Genomic DNA, 20,915 nt, shown 5'->3' on the forward strand with positions numbered 1-20,915 from the left:
AGATGATTCTTCACTGTAATCCTAATGTCTATAAAATCAAAGTAGGGAAGTCTGAGTAATTAAGTGACCAAGAATCTTTGATTCATTTTCCTTTTCTTTTTCTTTCAGAACTGCTGCTGGATGACCAGGATTCCCTGTAATTGATAATGTTGGAGATCAACTCGGCAGTTGTTTTCAGCTTTCAGTTGTTAAAAACAAATAGGATGCAAGTTCCCCAACTCCAGATTATGAAAACAGTACTTGGAAAACAGAAAACTATCTAAATGATTGTCTTTGGTTGGGCCGTGTTCTTAGCAAGCAGAAGCCTCGGCCAGGGTCTGCTGTTGACTCTTGAGCACATAGCCCACTTCCTGGGCACTAGGGGTGCCCCTGCTGCCATGGGGAATTCCTGTATCTGCCGAGATGACCGTGGAGCAGAAGACAGTGTGGACACCCAGCAGCAACAGGCCGAAAACAATGCAGTACCCACTGCTGACATGAGAAGCCAACCCCGGGACCCTGTCCGGCCCCCAAGGAGGGGCCGAGGACCACATGAGCCAAGGAGGAAAAAACAAAATGTAGACGGGCTAGTGCTGGACACCCTGGCAGTCATACGGACTCTTGTAGATAAGTAAGTATTTGCCTCGCAGGCATCTCCTATGTAATGAAAAGCCTTCTGCCACGAACCATAACTGTTGGATTCCTTCAGTTCGTAGGGTTTATTCGCCAAGCCTTTTGCTCATAGGGTAAGGGAGAATATTTTATTTCTTCTCTGATGGCAGAGGAAATTATAAGGTTTGATGTTTTTACTTGCTAACATCTGCTCCTGTCTAGAAATGTCTAAACATTGCCGGGGCAGAAAACACTAATTAAATCTGTGGTCTTGATTGGGAACTGTGAAGACAGTTGAGTGAGTTTCTGTTGCAGGCTACAATTGGAAAGGTTTCACGAAGAATCCCTCTCCTATTGCTTGCCTATATACTCCACTGACCAGAGATTCAAGATGAGTTCTTGTATCAAGAGCATGGCTGCAAGCAGCTGCTGTTGGCAACATGAGAACAAAGAGGAGAGTTTTCATCTTCCTCTCTCTTTTATCTCCCTTATTTGGCCCTCGTAGGTCCATTTGGGAAACTTGTAAATTGAAACTGCATGACACACCTGTACCTGCTTTGTTTTTTCCCCTGCTATGTTTAACTTTTAAATACAAAACCCCAGATTGAATAACAGTGAAATTAAAGGACATTGTTCAAACTGAAAAAATATTTTAACTGTATAATTCAGTAGTTAGGAACAAAAGTTTTAGAACCATGATGAACCAGGGTTCAAATTCTGGCCCAGCCCCCTGACTAGCTACATGACACTGAGTTAGTTGCTTCTGTAAGCCTCCGATTCCTCATTTATGAAAGGGGAATCATACTTTTCTTACAGAGATTACCATGTTATATACATAAAGCATCTAGTATGGTGCTTTGTGCATGACAATTGCTCAATAGATGACAATATTTTTTATAAGTTATGTCTGTGTTCTTTTTGCCTTGGGGTCTGCTAGGAAATTTAAGTATCTAAAAATTCGATAATCACATTTATAAAAACCCAGTTTTGTTTGGTTCCTCAAAAATTATAGCATAAAGCAGTGTCTACCTGTGCGTATTATTCTGAGGTGACTTTTTTCCCTCATAAAAATAAACTTGTTTTGCACATCTTTCTGTCTGCTCTGGAACATGCTGGGGAAAAGTGGTTCTTACAAATATTCTCCATAACCGGTTCAGAAACACTTTCCTAAGTTTATTAAAACCAGCCTTTGAAGTAGTTCTGGTATCTGAATTAATGTAATATTCATGTGTTTGTCGGAAATACCTATTAAATATAAATTCATGCCGTTTATATCCCCCAAACTCAAGCAAGGGGGTGGAAGCTGTTGTATAAAGCTTCTTCATGGTGACATTTAAAACGTACTGTAAAATTGTAATGAACAGTTGTCCTTCCCAAATAAGGAAGTACACCACAAACAATGTTATTTAAGAAGCCTATTGGAAAAACAGGTACTGAATAGACTTTGCCATATTTTTAAAAAAGTGATTCAGAGAGTATGGGAACAAAGTAGGGGCTTTATTTCCAAGCTTCAAGCAAATACTACAGATTACAAGTGAACTTGTCGATAAAGCACATGATTCATTTATGCGAGGCACGTGGTGTACATTTGAATAATGGGATCGCTTTTACCTTAAATCTGTTTGTACTGAATGATAACTCTTCTGAGAATGGAGAAATAAGGCAGGTGTAGAGCAAATGTGACGGGACATGATGGAGAATATAATGGCTACACAGCGTTCAGACAGTTTATAAACATAGTTACATAGCTTATTTTTTAGAAAGTACTAAAGAAGAATTTCATAACCTATAAAATTTATAAGCTGTTAAAACTCAACATGAAAGACAGACAGATGGGCTTGGTAAGAATATACCTAAAAGGATGCATGCATTTAAAAGCTGATCTGTATTTATTGTCCTCTTCTCTCTGCTTGTTACTCAGGAAAGAATGGTGTTGATCTGACAGAAGAGCACAGTTCCCAATGTCATAGTGAGAGAGTTGTATGGAAAATACACTAATTTTAAAATCATTTGGAAGTTCTTTTATTTTAATTTTGAGGTAGTGACTTTATCTTCAGGTTGTTTATGGTATTAATGTTAATTACTCTCATGTGCTGTAGAACTTCAATTGGCAGACTCCTCTTAAAGGAAATTTTTTTCCGTGTGTGTGTGTGTGTGTGTGTGTGTGTGTGTTCTCTCTGTCTCTCTGTGTCATTCATATTTTCTCTCTCTCTTCCTATTTGATCTGTTACTATCACGTTTGTTGTTGTCTCCATCTGGGTCCCAGGGACCTTCATTCTATGACTGAACCTAGAATTGATGGTTCTGAGTTCCCATCCCACTGTAAGAAGCTCAGGTCTTGCATGGCTTTCTGTTTATTTTTGTCACTAGAGACTTAAACAGCTTTATACCAGTTGTAGCTCGGATTATCATTCATAACTGTTTCAACTCCTTTTACGGAGAAGGGAACACTGTCCAGGCTTCTCCATCCTTTTCACAAGTGGGGTTTTGGTCCCAATTGCCCACCTGGCAGGCATAGAGCTCCTGGTCACCTCTGTTTAGTTCCTGGTCTACAGCCTGGTAGTCCTATGGCTTTAGCTCCTGCTGCCTCCCACCAGAAATTTCTGCTCCATTTTTGTTCTACAAAGAAGATTATTTTGTTTTTTTCAGTGTGGGGATGTGTTTGTCCTTTAAATGCATCTGTAGAATTGAGGTGCTTATATTCTGTATTAGTTGCTGACCCTGTCATACTTTTATTATTTTTCCCTTCTTCCCTAATTCCATTATCCTCATTACACCCACCTCCAAATATCAGTGGGTAAACCAATCTAGTAAAGTTATGTTCTTCCAATCTGCCTGCCATATGCTTGTTTATGTCTGTATAGCAAGTTTATATATAGTGTTTTTTGTGATATTTTAAAAATTTACATAACTGATACGGTTATATAAATCTCGTTGTTTTTTACTTCTCTCAGCTTTATGTTTGAGACCTATATTGCTGTTTATAAAACTACAACTGCTTCTGACTGCTACAAAGTATTCCTTTGTATGCTTGAAGGTACTATATTTTGTTATCCTATAATCTGCTGATGGTCACTTAGGTTACTTCCAAATTTTTGTTCCTACAAATAACACTGCAGCAAATAGCCTTATATGCATCTCTTACCTGCGTCATAGTTTCTCTAGCATTGAGTATATGCATACATAATTTCCTTATTGCCAGATTGCTCTCCAGAAATTTTATGTATCTGTCTGTTAAAGTATTTAAAACAATTCTTTTAAATAAGAATTTTCACTATTATAAGAGGACACAGGATGTGAATAACCAGTACCTAATGAGTATCTGAAATGAATTTAGCAATTCCCCTATCACAAGGTTATTCTGCAGATTAAATGATTGAAGAAAATAGTTTTTATGGGTTTTTTTTCATAGTGAAACAGAGAACCACAATGTGTATGTAAATAGTAAGTGGTGAATATATTCCTTAAGTAATTAGCTTTAGCATTGTTTGATGGAAAATATTTTATTCTTTACTGAAGTTTTCCTAAAGCACCTAGGATTCCTGGTATCACAGTTTGAACACCCACTGAACTAAGGTGCCTTTTTATAGAGCAGTGTCTAGAATATTAAATAGCTCCTTGATTAAGTTTGGTTTCTTTTTCTTCTCATACCATTTTTTGAAGTTTAAGTATAAAATGATATTTCCCAGAAGAACGCTTAAAAATGAAGATGTTTATGTAGACCCTTGTTTCTGTAAGTCCTCAGTTGGGATTGTTATCTCCCTTTCTGGCATTCCTTTGAGGTAAGTATGAGGAAGATGATGTTGACTTCTCTGGCTTGTCTAGTTGGCATTGGGCCTCTAATGGTAATGCTGAAAGTAGGCTCTGATCTCTGGTTTTAGTCCTGTGCGTTCACCTCATGCCAGATGGGGGTCCTTTCATGTGCCCTTCTGCTTATTTTATTTGTAAGCTATCATAGGCAATGAATGACCTTTGAAATGAGCACATGTGATGTGCATTTGTCCTTACAGATTACAGCTCTGGCTGTCAGCTCTGGCGTTCTCTTCCATCTCTTTCTTTACATTATATTCATCTATGTTCGTTTCTTATTTTTCTTTCTAGCCCCATAATTCCAGTGTGAACTTTTATTTGAAATTGTCATTTCCTATTCAAGTTTGATGTCTTGAATGTTTGTTTTTCAGTGATCAGGAACCTCCCTATTCAATGATTACATTGCACGAAATGGCAGAAACAGGTATTTTTAAAGTTTTTTTTTTAATACTTCCTAATGAATTAATGATTATGAAGAAATGTGGCCACTTTTTTTTTAAATAAAAGTTTCCAAAACTATTGAACACACAAGACAAAGTCCCTTAGTGTATAGAAATTTTTCTATACAAGGGTAATAATTAATAAGCACTGTGTTTGCATCCTGAATATGTAGCTTCACCTCTCAATAGTAGTTTTACCTCACTGAAGTTATTATAAGACAGATTTTTTGGCATTGACAGATCTTTGACCATAGCTCTTCTAGAATGGGAAAGGTAATTGTTTGTCCTTCAGTTTCCTAAGTGTCATTTTGAAAATAGAGCTAACTTCTTCAGATACTTAATCTTCTCAGTTAACTCCTATGCCATAAACAAAATGTTAAATACTATTTTAATCATATTTTGAGAACACAGGACCCTGGCTTGAATTTTCTCCAAATAAAGATGTCCAGAAATCACCAGATTCCTATAAGTTAGGATTCTCTGACTCTGTCATGATGACAAGCAATTGACTGTGTCCATGACAAATATTAGCTGCTTAAAAGCTACAGGATGAAGGCCCAAACTGTTTCTATTTTAATGTAAAGTCATCTTGTCTTATAAGTTATATATTTTCACATTTTTTAAATAGTATTTCCATCGTATAATCTTCTTGGTTTGCTCTTAGATGAAGGATGGCTGGACGTTGTCCAGTCTTTAATTAGAGTAATTCCATTGGAAGATCCTTTGGGACCAGCTGTTATAACATTGTTACTAGATGAATGTCCATTGCCCACTAAGGTAAGTTAATAGTTATCTTTTATGAAACTATTATCTTATACTTAAACACAGGATGAATGACCGCAAAGAACATTTGATATAATGCATTTCTTCTTTATGCATTTGGGGTTTGTTTTATTCAATATTAATTTCATTATGTAAACTTGTTTTTCATTACTAATGAAGTGCTATATCCTCTTATCAATAGCTTACTATAAAGCTTTAGTTTAAAATGTTAAAAATAGAAACATTTATATCTGAAATGCAATCTTTGTTTGGAAACTAGAAGAGAATGTTCAGTTGCTGAGTGGATTTTCTTACGTTTCTCTAAACAATTTCCTCGTAACAACATTTTAAAATATTTTCTATTAAGAGAAAAAACTATTATGCTGAAAGCACTTTTCAGTCTTACTCAAACATTAAAGATTAGTATAACTTTGATTATCCCTTACATAGAACAAAAGTATCAATCTTTTTATTGCTTTATTCCATATGTTCTATGGAATCTGCTTTTTAAAATTTTGCATTCTGCCATCTTTCATTGGTTTAAGCCTCAGACAGTAGGCCCAACATGGAAAAATATGGACAGAAAGGAAAAAAATCTTTGGCCTGGTTACTGATGAATTGACCTTTGCTGAGGCCTATGAGAGGTTTCTGTTATAATTTGCCTCAAAACTCTGGTGAGATTTGTTCTTGCTTGGTTAAAAAATTTTTTTTAAGTAATTTTAAACATCACTAGGCCCTATTGTTATAAATTATAGTGGCATTTGGGTCTACCCAAATGAATAATGATTTAATGATTCAAGACTATATAGCACGTTTGACACAACTGGTGCATTTTGAATAAAATGGAATCTAGCAATTCATATAAGAAAACTTTCAGGTTGATCAAATAATAGTTCCCAGCAATAATGGTGTTATTGGGTATATTATATCATTTTTGTATGGTTATTCTGAGATAATTTAACACCTGGTTATATCTTTTGTCTAAAAGAATTACTTTGGGGTAGTAGTGTACTTATCAACTAAGTAGTGTATTTATCAACTATACTTGTTCATTTTTGTTTTTAGGATGCACTCCAGAAATTGACAGAAATTCTCAATTTAAATGGTGAAGTAGCTTGCCAGGACTCAGGTCATCCTGCCAAACACAGGAACACATCTGCTGTCCTAGGTTGCTTGGCCGAGAAGCTAGCAGGTAACTCTGGGAAACTCCACCAAGGAAGACCTTCAGCTGTTTGACATTAAGGGGAAAGTTGCACTACAGGTCTTTGATCAGACCTGCTGTACCAGAGAGAAGGGTCTCAAAAAAAAGAGGAACAGGGATAACTGGGGAAAAAATTACTCAGAGGCCACAGAGGTAATCTAATTTAGCATTGAGGATATTTAGTGGGAAATTTAAAAGAAAAAGTTTTACTTATTTGCTTTAAAATTAAGAATAGGAGAAAAGGCTAAACTCAATATAACAAATAAAGATTATATATGTACGTGTATGTATACAATGTACAAATACACACACACTTTATAAAATTTAGCTAGGTAATGGAGATGCACAGGGTAGGGGAAGAGGAAAAGGAACTTTAAATGGGAGCAATTCCTGAGAAGCAGCAGATATTTAACTTGTTTATGAATATTTTAGGAAAGTTAATGTTAAAGTACAAGTGAATAATTCAGCTAGTTATATGATGTATGGTAGGCGAAACAATGGATTAGAAATCAGAACACATGGGCGCTGGTGCCGACTCCGCTGTGTGCTCCTCAAGTGTCCTGGAGTAAGTCACTTCACTTGGGGGCTCAGTTGCTTAGCTGTGAAATGGGGACAGTACTATTCCCTGCCTCCGAGCAGGAGGCTTGAATAAGATAATATGCGGGAGAATACTATATAAGAGTTCTACCAAAATAATTTTACTATTAGTTACTGATTCAAAATAATATGGCATATTTAATTATATCCAGTGTTTGTTGTATTCGTCTAGGTCCTGCAAGTATAGGTTTACTTAGCCCAGGAATACTGGAATATTTGCTACAGTGTCTGGTAAGTGAGACATCAAAGCTAGTTATTTTTAGTCATCTAGAATTGTGCATTTTTCTCAAATTGCCAGCTTAGCCACTGGCACAGAGAATGGAATCAGTTCTAAGTTTTATTTGCAGGTGTTTCCTGAGTGTTTATTTCCTCCTATGTTTAAAAAAAAAAAAGAAAAGTGAGGGTGGGATAGGAATTTATTACAAGCGAAAACAGCTGAGTTCGTCTGGTTTTAAATTTAGTTATAAGATAGCCGCTATGATTGGCTTTTGTATGTGTGTCCTTAGAGTCTGCCAAATGGTAGGCAGTATGGACCTCCCCAGTGGAAACAAAATTACATGGCATTCCAAGCCAGGAAACCCTCAGGTCAGATTCCCATTGTTTATAAATCTCTGCTCCTCCTTCCCTCCTCCTTCACTACTGCTCTTAAAACTGTTGCTGAGGATTTATTTGATATATTGTCTGCGAAGCTTGTGGTTTGCTGCAGCTGTGCTGTCAGATGTCTCACACTGCTGGACTGCAGTCTTGACTGGTCTGTATTTTCTAAAGTTATTTTTGCAGGCCTAGTGATCATTGGCCTTTTTCAAAGTCTGAAAGACCTTATTTTTCAGTGCCTGTATGAGATGTACTTAAAATACTTAACACTATGTTAAGAAGCACTCTGGGGATACAGAAATAATATAGCAGTCCTTTGACGCCAAGCAGTTTCCAGGTTAGTTGAGGGAACAAAACCACTCAGACAAGACAATAAGCCTCCATTTATGACAGGATGTAATCAAGGGCAAAATCAATTCTTTCGGACTGAGTGCCAGAAGAGTTCTGAGAAGGTGATTGAGAGGGGAGATCTAGGTGGTGAGAGCTGGGACAGGCTCGGGAGACAGGCTTCTGATGAAGGTGGACCCTCACGTGGGTCACACCATATGGTTAGGATTTGATTGTGCACAGGGGAGGAAAAATGGGTTTCTTGGCTAAGGGCACATGACCAGCAGAGCTCAGAGGTAGACAGAACTGTATTCCCTGCACATTACAGAGAATTGTCTGGTCAGAAGATAGTGAACAGAGATAGGAAGATATAGACTGAATAGCCAGGAAGGGAGGGTTCAGGGCCTGAAAAGTCAGACAGTGGGATTGAGAATGGACATGGCAGGAAGCAGGGTGCTGAACAGGCTTGGCAGCAGGGGAACATGATGGTTAGATGAGCTTTGCAGAACCTACTTGGGCTCCAGGGAAGGGAGTGGAATCATCTGATGTTCTAGAGCTTCTTTGCAGGCTCTTAGCCTAGCTGTGTGAAAGGATGGCTGTGAGATGTGATGTTAAGCCAATAGGTCTTTCTTTAAATATAAACATGTGGCATGAACTTAAATGTAACTGAAAGAGCTCATTTGTTGCTCTCTCCCACCTACCATCAGCATTTGTGGGATTCCTTTCAGAGAACAGATTGAAAACTAAGCCATTAGTTGTTAATTTCATTATTATTTTGGAACATGACAGTGATGAATTGTTCCTTTTAGGGTTGTGAATAGAAAGTCATTTTTTGCCACAAGTCTAGGTTTCTGTTTGGCTTGCTTAAACAAATGTAAGAATCAGCTTTATTTTATTTAACAAAGCCCTAATATAAATGTTACTAAGTAAAACAATAGTGCATTTAACAAGATACTGTTGAAATTTCCATATGTACAAATGAACCCAGTAACCTGGTTCTTCATTACTAACAATGTTAGCAAATGGATATTCGAGGACTTGAATGAGTACAACTTTTCTGACTCTCCAACAAAAATCTGCCACACACTGGGTAAGACGAGGAAGTTGATAACTTGCCGCTCTGCGGGGAAATGATGTTTTTGTTTTTTGTTTTTTTATCTTTTGTTGTCTTTCAGAAGTTACAGTCCCACCCCACAGTCATGCTTTTTGCACTTATCGCACTGGAAAAGTTTGCACAGACAAGTAGGTATAGTGACTTCTTGCACTAATGATCTTACGTATCAGTTGTACATATCGGTTGTTAAAAATCTTACTTTTTAGTTACTGGATGAGTTGATGCTTTGAACCCCATCAAACATGTGTACATTCTGTTTTTGTCTGTGTAGACACCTCACAGCCAGTGAGATGTAACAGGGACATAGGCAAGCGTTTTCTCACCTAAGAATCAAAACTTGGTGACTATGATTTTACTGATGAGGTTGCTACTTTCTAGAAAATATCAGAGTTCTTGGGCTATGTCATTACTCTAGTTTCCAAGTTGTCTGATTGCCTCTCCTCACTCATGTTCCCACCACTAATTTGCCCAGTAAATCATCTTACTCTTTCATGGTTAATTCAAGGTTCATGTCTTTCCAAACAGGTGAAAATAAATTGACTATCTCTGAATCCAGTATCAGTGACCGGCTTGTCACATTGGAGTCCTGGGCTGATGATCATGATTATCTGAAACGTCAAGTTGGTTTCTGTGCCCAGTGGAGCTTAGACAATCTCTGTGAGTAGGAAATGTCCTCTATTAAACACCTGTTTCCATTTCCAAACCCATTTCTTATATGGGTTCCCTGGTTTTCAATTTGTAATAGTGAGTGTGAGTCTTTCCTTATAAGACCTTCTATTGGTAGGTTGGCTGTATTCTAGCAGAAAAGCATCGTAGGGACCCTTCAAACAAGAACTATATGAAATGCTTCTAATTCCAGCACTCTCCTATTCTAAAACTTTTGCTGGTTTCTTGTTTCCTGCTGCCTCAAAGCTGTTAATCAGATGGCACTGTCTAATCAACTGTTCCCCGTGCAAACTGTCCTACAAGCAGGTCCCAATCATTCCTACCTCTGGGCCTGTACCCCTCATTTGGAATTCCCTCTCTGTACTCTTCTCCCTGTTTCAGCTTTGTGCTTCAAAACCCAAGTCATGTCTTGCCTACACAACGAGGGTTGCTCCTGACTTTTCTCTTTTTCTCCTCCAAGGACTTCTAGAACTAAAACTATACTGTAGCCTCCCTCCCCGTCCAAGTTAGCACTGTACTAAAGCACAGTTGGACGTGTGACCCCCTGCTCCTGCCGCAGCTGGGGAGTGCTTAGCGCACAGCCTGTGTAGTGCCAGGTAAAGAATCATTCTGAAAAAGTACAATTCAGATTTGTTGCATGCAAAATACAGGCAGACCTCTTTTACTGCGCTTTGCTTTGTTGTGCCTCGCAGATATTGCATTTTAAATACAAATTGAAGGTAAGATCCTCTATTAGCAAAAAGGATTATGACTCACTGAAGACACAGATGATGGTTAGCATTTTTTAGCAATGAAGTATTTTTTAATTAAGGTATGCACATTGTTTTTTTAGACACACTACTATTGTCTAGAGATTACAATGTAGTGTAAACATAACTTTTAAATGTACTGGAAAACCAAAAAAATTCACGTGACTCACTTTATTGCAGTATTGGCTTTATTGCGGTGGTCTGCAACCAAACCCTCACTATCTCTGAAGTGTGCCTGTAATGGATACAGGGAACGAAAGCATACACGTAGCAGGGCTGCCTTTCCCAGCTTTGCTTGATTAATCTTCATCTGGTAGTGGAGCAGGAAGCCAAGGTTATCCATCTACCAATTCTGCCATCTACGAGCACCTCCGCCTATTGATGAGAATGGCAGCTAGCCATAATACTAGTTTTTCCCCCACAACAGCCTGCCTTAGAACCATGACCACTTTTCCTTTTGCAGTTTTGAAAGAAGGCAGGCAGCTGACCTATGAGAAAGTGGACTTGAATAGCATTAGGGCCATGCTGAATAGCAACGATGTCAGCGAGTACCTGAAGATCTCGCCTCATGGCTTGGAGGTAAAGCTTCTGCAGATGGACCTATTCGGCGGGGAAACCCTTCTTCTTATTCTCAGGCCCTGCTTCTGAACAAAAGCAATTTCTTGCAGAGTTGGTGAAAGTTTATTCATTCTCTAAGCATGGTTAGAAGTGGGAGAGAGGGTGTTCAGAATATTATTTACTCCTTTATATCCCACATAGTGCTGTACATATAGGAAGCACTATAATATTTATTAACTGGTTTAAATACGTCCGTTTTTAATCTCTGCTGTTTTATTCAGCTAAAGGTTCAGACTAGTGTTTCTAAAAGCGGCCCTTCCTTTTTTTAAACCCCTCATAGCCAGCTATATTCAGTCTGGTGCTCTCCCTTCCCATATATGTTGGAAATGCTGCTGGTTTTGTGGTGCAGGTTGATGAGAGAGCTGCTTACGTACAGGAAGGTACTATAAGGCACCAGACGTCAAGATCAAAGAGCTGTTTGAAGAATGACTGCAAACAGCTCTTTGATCTTACATATTGCCAAATGCTTCATGTAGTTTTCTGCTTTCAATTATTTTTACATACTGCGTCTTATACCCTTCAATATCCTTCTCTCCCTCCACCGTAACAAGTACAGGTTAAGGCAATGTTTATGCATTTGTAAAAGATTGTACTATGAGAGCAAAGCTCTGTAAATCAGTATTTAAAAATGAAGCCAATAGTCTTCACTAATTCTCACTGCAGCCATCCTTAAAGTCTTCCAATCCTATTAAAACTCCCTGGAAATAAAACTGTAAAATGGAGTGCGCTTCATTCAGTTTTGCACTTCTTGTCACAGAGGGAGCACAGAGAAGGAAACAGTGGTCCACCAGAAGCTTTTAACAAGGAAAAATACAGTGGACCTTCTGGACAGTCAGTTATCTTGGTGGTCTTCAGGCATTAATGGTGGACTGTCATGCTCTTTGGTTTTGCCAGGCTCGCTGTGATGCCTCTTCTTTTGAAAGTGTGCGTTGCACCTTTTGCGTGGATGCTGGGGTGTGGTACTACGAGGTGACAGTGGTCACTTCTGGCGTCATGCAGATCGGCTGGGCCACACGAGACAGCAAATTTCTCAATCATGTGAGTACCCTGGAGAACTGTGCCAGTCAGGGCAGCAGCAGTTTTTTTGGCGAGTGGGTGGAGGATACTTACATATTTTTGAGATAGGTTTGCACAATAGCCATTTCTTGGGCTGAACCACATGGTGCCAAATCCCTAACTGGCTTGCTAAACTGATTCAGAAATAGGAAAACACAAGTGAAATTAAGTGCCCCTCAGCCTTTTTTCCCTCAGGTTTTAAGTTCACGTTAATTTTCCACCTGGAGGAAAATTTATCCTTTATCATTGTAAGTTCTGCTCTCGCCCCACCCACATCTTTGGCTCAGTTTTTATATTGGGACCAATGATCATTTTCACCTTGCATTTAAGCTTTAAGAATGTTGTAGGAATTCTCTTCCTTTCATTAAATATGAAATGTCTTGACTTGTCTTACTTGATTTTTACCTGTAATTAATAGGCACATTTGTTTTCAATATCTAGTATTTATCTTTTATTATAGAAAGCGGTAATATAGAAGGGAAGATAAATCCACTAGAGGAAGCAGGACTGGGCTACCACTCCCTGAGTGGGAGAGGTTGGAGTTCCTCCCTTTCCTATAGATGTTGATTTCTTGCCACTTCATACCCATTTTATGCCCAGCCCAGTCGGCTTTCTTCTGTTATTCAAATTATAAGCTGTTTGGAATTAATCCAGCTTTGCAGGACTATTTTGTGGACATATGATTTATTTTTAAGCTGGGGAAAGCCCCTTGGATTATTTTGTTAACCTAAATAAGTCTCCCATCCCATACGGAAGGTCCCGGGATGGGTTTTAGAAGTGATCCAACAAAATCAAACTAAACTTGCCTGCCATAAGCATAGTTTCTAAAGAGCCCTTTCAGAAAGGCTGTACAGCATCCCAGAATTTTTCATGGCATTTTACTAAACTCCTTGCTGAAGAGAGACAGATTGCAGGAAGAGGGCCAATGGAGAGGATAGGTCTGGATTCTTGTCCATGGTGGAAAACTCGACCCCGGTCTGCTGTTGCTTTTGTTGGGAACCTTCCTGACATAGGGCCTCCTAGTCAACCGGGCCTTAGTCAAAACCTGGAAGTAGCAGGTCTGGAGAACAATGCCAGTTAGTCTCTTAGTGCCCAACTTGGGCCCTGATTTAAAGCAATTACACTGACCGCCTGCCCCAAATGATGTCCTAAAGATAATTTTTCAGGTCTTAAAAAAAACAAAACTCAATTTCCAGAGCACCTTCATTTCAGAGTATGTCATCTGATTCTCACAACAGTTTTTACTGTCACAATTTCTATTTCACAGATGAGAAAACTGAGACAGAATATGACATAAAGAAACTAGGACGAGAATTCAGTCTCCTTCCTATCCTAGTTGTTTTCTTTGCATTTGAAAATAGGGAGAATCTCAGAGAATTAGCTAATTTCCTCATTCCAGAAAAATTGCTCCAGATTTAGAAGAAATACGGATCCCTCTAGGGGGGAAGCTTCAGTATAAAATTCGTTTCTCCTAATTTGGCAGCGAACATACTGAAGATCTAGGTGTAGTGTGTCTCAGACTGAATATTGCAAGTATTTTTTTAAATGACCAGTGAAGTGGGGTTATGTTACTGGTGAATGAAGCTCATTTCTGCCACATAGTTGCAGAAACTTTGGCCCTTTCAATTAAGAGGCTTAAAATGCTGTTTTCCTACCCTTGAAATTGCTTGATAGACTGTTAACTTCTTTCTTTAAAAAACAAAAATGAAACATTTTTCTCTGATGTAAGTATTGGTCGATTCCCTGTTAGAAATTGATAAAGTCTGATACATCTTTTCCCAAATGTAGGATTTTAATGATGTTGTCATACTTACAACTTTGCTTCAAATGGACGTTGTCTGGTGATTGAGAATCTTTTTGCCTGTACAGACAAGGTGTGGTTTTCTTGAATAAGTCATTCCCAGGATACACCCAGTTTCTGAAGTCCATAGTGCTTCTCATTTGAACTCTTACTGCTTGGGCCTCAGTTTTGAAAGGATGACCAAAGTGTTGGGCTCAGAGGTAGGTCATTCAAATGAGAAGCCTGAGGATAGTTCTTGTTCAGGTCACCTACAGAGCAGTTTGTTTTGTTGTGTTGTGTATTTTTATGGGGGGTTGGGAGTAGCAAGTCTCTAAGGGTGCTTCTTGCCTTTTTTAAAATGTTTCTTGCCTTTTCAGGAGCCTTTACTGTGTGGCAGATCTTTCCCTTACTCATCTCTAATCTTTTTGAGAGTTTGGGAACGTATTATTCTCCCATTTAAAGATGAGGAGAATGAGGTTCAGAGAAATTAATTAGAAACTTGCCCAAAGTCACCTACCGTCCAAGTGCTGGAGGAGAGAGCCCCTGCTCCTTCGCCTGTTGAAGCCTCTTACCTTGGAGAAAATGACTGTTATCTTAAATAGAAGAGGGATGACTGGGAAGTCTATTGGGGGCTCCCAAACTATTAAGGGGTTTGAGAACTAAACAGGCTCCAAGGCTACATCCAAGGCTAAGAGACAGGAATTACAACAGCCAGTGTTTGAGGGGCCCAGATGCTCACATTTTGCAACAAATCAGTCCTAATCATCCCTCCACATGGCGTCACTCACACCACACCAGGTGTCTGATGGGAGAATCCACCTGGCCAAGCCTAGGTCACATCTTACCACTCTACCTCCAGAGCAGGAGGCAGGACACTGTATCTTCATTACATTCCCCATAACAGGAAAGGGTTGGGATGCAGGACAGCACTAAAAAGAATGTCCATCACACGTGGAAGGATTCAGAATATTCCCCGAGTGACAAGCTATGGATAAACTTTCCTTTGTTTGTTCTTAGTAACGTTTCCATTACTAAAATATATGTGACCAGAAGTAGGCAGATCAAAATTATCATCACAAGTACCCAGCTAGCTACCGTATTCTCTCATTTATCTGTCAGCCACGGAAACCACAGTTAGTCCTGCTGGGAATGTTTTCAGGTCGAAGGCAAGTGTAGTACATCTAGATTGCTCTCTGAGATATAAATTCAAAAGGAGTTTTAAAGTGCATCTCGGCTTGGCATACGTGCCTACTTCTCGGCCTGCAGATATTGGTCTGTGGTTAAAATTATTAGTGTTCCCTCTTTGTCTCCCAATGCCACTCTGTTGTGAAATTCATCCAGGCACAGAAGACATTGCCTTGTAAAGTGCTCTTAACAACTCTGGTGTCTAGGAATCCTCTAGGAATTTCTTTCGAGTGTTCTGTCGAGGACTTCCTAGGACATTAGAAAGTCAAGATAGGAAAGAATTGCTTGCCGTTTGCCTGTGCCTCAACACCCATAAAAACTGTTCAGGCTTTGAAAGGGATAGATAACAAGGTGTTCTTTATAGTATAATAATAGACTGGTGAATTTCTTCTCTGCCTAAAGGCAGTTAGGTGCAAGTTCATTTAACGCTTGAATAGTCTACATAGTGCGTTCAGAACAGCTAATTCAGAAGTCTCACTTTGGAGAACACTCCTCCGAATTCAGTAGATTGCAGTCCAAGAATTCAGTATGTTCTAGTCCAAGTAGTCAAGGAGTATGTGAGGGCCTTTTTCAGTGTGCCTCCTCAGTGCATTATCCCACAGAATAGGTACATCAGCACCAGGACCTGCGATCTGAGTTGGATTTGACCCGCATTTTCAGTCCCTTTCTCCGTTAGAATCTTTCACCCTTGACCCTTAAAGATAGCAGCTGTCTGATTTGTACGTTTCCTCTATGTTATTTATTATTAATTATTTTTTATGTTTTTTATCATTTCCTCTATTTTTCATAAGCATTCAAAATAATTTCTAAGGATTCCCATGCACCCTTTTATTTTAACAATAAAATAATTGAGATAATTAAAAGGTAGTAAGTAATAAGCTGTCAAGGACCTTCATGTTGCTCAAATTGAGCTGATCTCAAAATAGCTTTAGCTGATTTTCCACTATAACCTTTCTCTTGTCTCCAGTTTTTAAATCTGTGAGCATGCGGGTGTTTTGAAGTCTACTTTGATGTAAGAAGGGTGTTTACCCAGCAGCAGTGAAGTGGAAAGCCCACCAGTCTTGGAATCAGAAGATCCAAACTTGACTCTTTTAGTAATGTGTCCTTGGGCAAGCTGGTTGACCTCTCTGAGCCTTTATTTCCTCTAAAAATGGAGTATAATGCCACCAGCCTCAAGGCGGTTAGTGAGAATAAAATGAAGTAACAAATGGGAAACTTGGTAAATATTTGCTGGTGAGGTCATTGTCTGGTCACCTGGAACCAGGACTCCAGGTCAGAATTTTGGTACCTTCAAGAACCATACGTTCTCCCTTCATCTGGAAAGCTTAGAATTCCAGGCACCAGGTTAATGGTGGAAAAAGACACACTCTCTTTTCCCAGAACACAGCAGGCCTTGCTAAACTTCTGGGCCCTGTCTCCCTCCAGGAAGGCTATGGCATCGGGGACGATGAATACTCCTGTGCATATGATGGCTGCCGGCAGCTGATCTGGTACAACGCCAGAAGTAAGCCTCACCTGCACCCATGCTGGAAAGAAGGTATTCATCCCTCTCCATCATGAATTTATCGACTCGGTTAAGACATTAGGTTATGATGAAGCATCTATTATGTTAGGCCTTAAAATGTTTTAATGGCAGAATATGAAATATGAAAAGGACTAGCCTTGGTATCCCCTGCCGTGGATGTGAGTGGTGTTCACTCCCAGTGGAGCCCTTCTTTCAGCAAAAACATCTCTAAGAATATAAAATTCTTAATTTAGTGGGAAATGATAATCGTAAGGTTAATGTGAATTCTAGTTTCCCCTCTGGGTATGTTTTGAATCATGGCAGCCATGGAGATACTGAAATACTGACATGGTAATGCCAGGTAACTGAGGATGTTTTCAGAGACCAGACAGCTGTGGAATAAGCACTGTGTAGTATCCACATTCTGGGCACCTGTAGAGCAACTATTCAGGATGACATGAGAGAGCACTCTTGGCCACAAACACATCTGCGCAGCCTCCATTCTCCAGACAGCAGACTCAGGATGCTGGAGGGGCACAGGCCACCAGAACACTCAGTCGTGGCTCTAGGACTCTTAGCAACAGCGTGATCTTATTCACTCGATTCAATTTTTGTTCCATCCAAACTTGGATTTGCAGTATCCAAGGCCTTGGACCCATGAACACATTTATTGATGAAAGATTCAAGCAGCAAAGTTACAACCACACAGTTGATTTGTTAAACACTTAGACTGAAGGATTTAAGGCTTTTGAGTCTTTTTACCCCCAGCTAAATACAGTGAAAACAGACCTTCCCTGCACAGCACCTTTACATTGGAGGGTGGTATTCTCAGGGGCCACATGGTGCCCTTCACCCCCTCGTTCTGAAAACATAAGGTCATATTTAAGGGATGGAGTCTTTGAAAGATTTTATTCCCAGCCTTGGAGCTAAATAGGGGATATAGTCTAACTCCTTCTCCAAGCCTTCTCTCTCTCTGTCCTTCCTGCCCTTCCATCTATAGTCAGCATTATAGATGGAAACTGAATTTTCAGGCATGCTGAGAGAACAGGAATTTGGCCACTGCCATGCAGGGACAGCTCCACTTAATTAACTAAATTGATAGTGTAGGACAGGAAAAAACCTTAAAAGCCAACATAAGCCTTTATTTTAATGGCTTGCAGGTTCTTAAATGAACATAAAATTTCATTTAACAGGGCATAGGATAAGGGCACTGTCTGCAAAAACTGCCTAGTTTGTTTTTTTAAATAATTTTAAAAACGATTACTGAAGTAATATGTTTATTTTAAAAATTTGGAAAATGGGCAAAGCAAAATGAAACTAAAATCTTTTATAACTCCTCCATCCAGAGATTTTTTTTTTAAAGACGTATAAACTTTTGTATATATATTTCTTCTTATACGTAATATGCCTTAAACAGCTTTCTAGGTTATAAAATAACATTTTAATGGCTTTTTAAATATATTATTATATAATCGTACTATATTAATCAGTACTATATTAATTGTACTATATTATGGTTAGATGTACATTTTTGCCATTTTTAGTTATTATAAAAAATATCATAAACCATTCTGGATTTTCTCAGGACAAATGCTTAGAAGTGAAACTTCTCTGGCAAGAGGGATATAGAATTTCATTTTTAAATTCCCTTGCTACATATTACCAGATTTCTTCCACCAGCATTTGAGTATCCATTTTTCTTGACATAACTGTGTAATTTCCTATGTTTTTCTTTAACAATTTAAAGAGCAAAAACTTTGAGTGAAGCTGAATACTTTTTTTTAACATGTTTTTGAGCAAAGAGACAAAGAAGCACATGATTTTGATCTTATACCGTATTTCACTATTCCCAAAATACACATTATTTTTCACATTTTTAACATCTTTGAAATTGGGATGCATCTTGCAATTGCTGGCTTGTGATAGAATAATTGGCAAACTGTTCTTCTTAGTGGTACGCTAAGGTAGTGGTACGTGGGGGTCAGATCAGTTGTAGGAGAAGCAAGAAAGATGGGTATGTTGGATCCATGGCTACAGATGCAGACTCAACGCAGTGACGTTAAAACCCTTGAGACACTTAGCAAAACCCTAGAAGTATACACCCTGATCCTAACAGTCTTTCGCTTTATCCTGTAGGAGATACAGTAGGATTTCTGTTAGACTTGAATGAAAAGCAAATGATCTTCTTTCTAAATGGCAACCAGCTGCCTCCTGAGAAGCAAGTCTTTTCATCCACTGTGTAAGTAGCTTTTCCCAGACAGAAATTTGAGATGCATAGAATGCACTTTTCTCCAGAAAAGAACTTTGTCCATTTATGTAGTCACTTGTGATGAGAAATCATTTTATTTCAAGTAATTGGGGACCCATTTGGTCATACCTAAGGCTATCTCAAAGTTTTAACCTGGGAAGATAAGAGCAGGACACTGGTTCACAGTCCTCTCTAGGTAAGTAAACAGCCTGTCACCCTTCCTATCGGGTAGGGTATGATTCATTCTGATTCTTAAAACCACTTTGTGTGTGAGCTTTACTTTGTTTTTGTGAGCTCCCTTGACCTCTGTTCTCATTTTTATCTGTAGATCTGGGTTTTTTGCTGCAGCTAGTTTCATGTCATATCAACAATGCGAGTTCAATTTTGGAGCAAAACCATTCAAGTATCCACCATCTATGAAATTTAGCACTTTTAATGATTACGCCTTCCTAACAGCTGAAGAGAAAATCATTTTGCCAAGGTAAGGAATCTGTGCAGGTTGTCTCAGACTTTCACATGATCTCATGAGAAATTACAACAGTTTCTAAGAGACTTTTTTCAACTTTATACAAATAATTTTGAAAACCTGGGTAAAGTGGTGACTTCCTAAGAAATATAAATTACTAAAACACATTCCAGAGGAGATACAAACAAAACAGTTAACATAATATTAATTGAAAAAAATTAAGAGCTATGTTTCCAAAAAGCGTCGGACCCAGGTCGTTTCACAGGAGACCTCCACCAAATCTTTTAGTAATAGATAACTTCATTGCTATTTAAAATAATACAGAACCCAGAAAGAAAGAGCACTTCCAAATAATTTTTATGAGCTAAATAAATAACATTGATTTGAAAATCAGACAATATAACACATGCACATACACCCCCCAAAAAAAACCCTACAAACTAACTTCACTTGAATGTCAGTGTAAAAATCCTAAATATTAGGAAATCAAGTGCATCTTTTAACAGACTTGGGTTTATTGAAACAGACTTTTTGTTGGGTTTTAGCTGCATGGCAAATACGCCCATACTATTCTATAACCAATAGGACAGTGAATGCCGTCTTGGATAAAATTTTACAGCCTATGTTTGCCAAAAACTGTGATTGGCATTAATTGTCTCATTGGATGAATGCCTCCTTTTCTTCCTTATGAGATGAACATAGTCTGTTCCTTAAGCTGGGAAAGACTCCAGCTGCTTCCTGGTAATTCAAGTTGAAGCTTATTTCACAATATGAGCTAAAGTTCATCATTTTTTACCAGAGCAGCTTCCTGGGCCTATGTGAAGAAGGGGATTCCTGTCGTTAACGCCATATATGTTTTATCAATGACAGTCTCAGCAGTGAAGGAGACCATACTGGCCATGGCAGAGCCAGTGTTGGACCTTTCTGCCCTTAAGGGAATCTGTAGCGTAATGTAATCCTAGCTCCTCTTTTGGCTCAAAAAACAGGTCTATAAACAGCCCTCTGGGCTCTGCTTCACCTTAGACTCAGTGCCTGAAGGCTTAAGAATGGCTCAACAGTTTCTGAATGAACTGGAAAATGTCACCTAGTAACAGCAGCATTGGCAGCACCAGCAGAACCTCCAGAATGTCCCAAGAAAAGAAGGGCTACTTACATCCCAACTCAGGGACCTGAGGTTCATTCCTAGAGCATTCCTGCAGTTGTCTTA

General features: G+C 38.8%; 1 protein-coding gene across 2 annotated transcripts in view; it reads left to right on the plus strand.

Annotated features, from left to right (window-relative positions):
- Positions 1–20,915, plus strand: part of RSPRY1 (ring finger and SPRY domain containing 1) — a 40,712-nt gene that overhangs the window by 11,154 nt on the left and 8,643 nt on the right. For both annotated transcript variants that reach the window (XM_081030808.1, XM_081030809.1), the window contains 12 exons: positions 109–610; positions 4,773–4,825; positions 5,506–5,618; positions 6,669–6,795; positions 7,574–7,632; positions 9,498–9,564; positions 9,962–10,093; positions 11,315–11,430; positions 12,364–12,507; positions 16,916–17,027; positions 19,131–19,233; positions 19,571–19,723. In XM_081030808.1, coding sequence (XP_080886934.1) covers positions 264–610; positions 4,773–4,825; positions 5,506–5,618; positions 6,669–6,795; positions 7,574–7,632; positions 9,498–9,564; positions 9,962–10,093; positions 11,315–11,430; positions 12,364–12,507; positions 16,916–17,027; positions 19,131–19,233; positions 19,571–19,723 — 1,526 coding nt within the window. In that variant the 5' untranslated portion in view covers positions 109–263. The remainder of the gene's footprint in view (positions 1–108; positions 611–4,772; positions 4,826–5,505; positions 5,619–6,668; positions 6,796–7,573; positions 7,633–9,497; positions 9,565–9,961; positions 10,094–11,314; positions 11,431–12,363; positions 12,508–16,915; positions 17,028–19,130; positions 19,234–19,570; positions 19,724–20,915) is intronic.

Source organism: Rhinolophus hipposideros, assembly GCF_964194185.1.
Source record: "Rhinolophus hipposideros genome assembly, chromosome: 21".
In the NCBI taxonomy this organism is placed as follows: Eukaryota; Metazoa; Chordata; class Mammalia; order Chiroptera; family Rhinolophidae; genus Rhinolophus; species Rhinolophus hipposideros.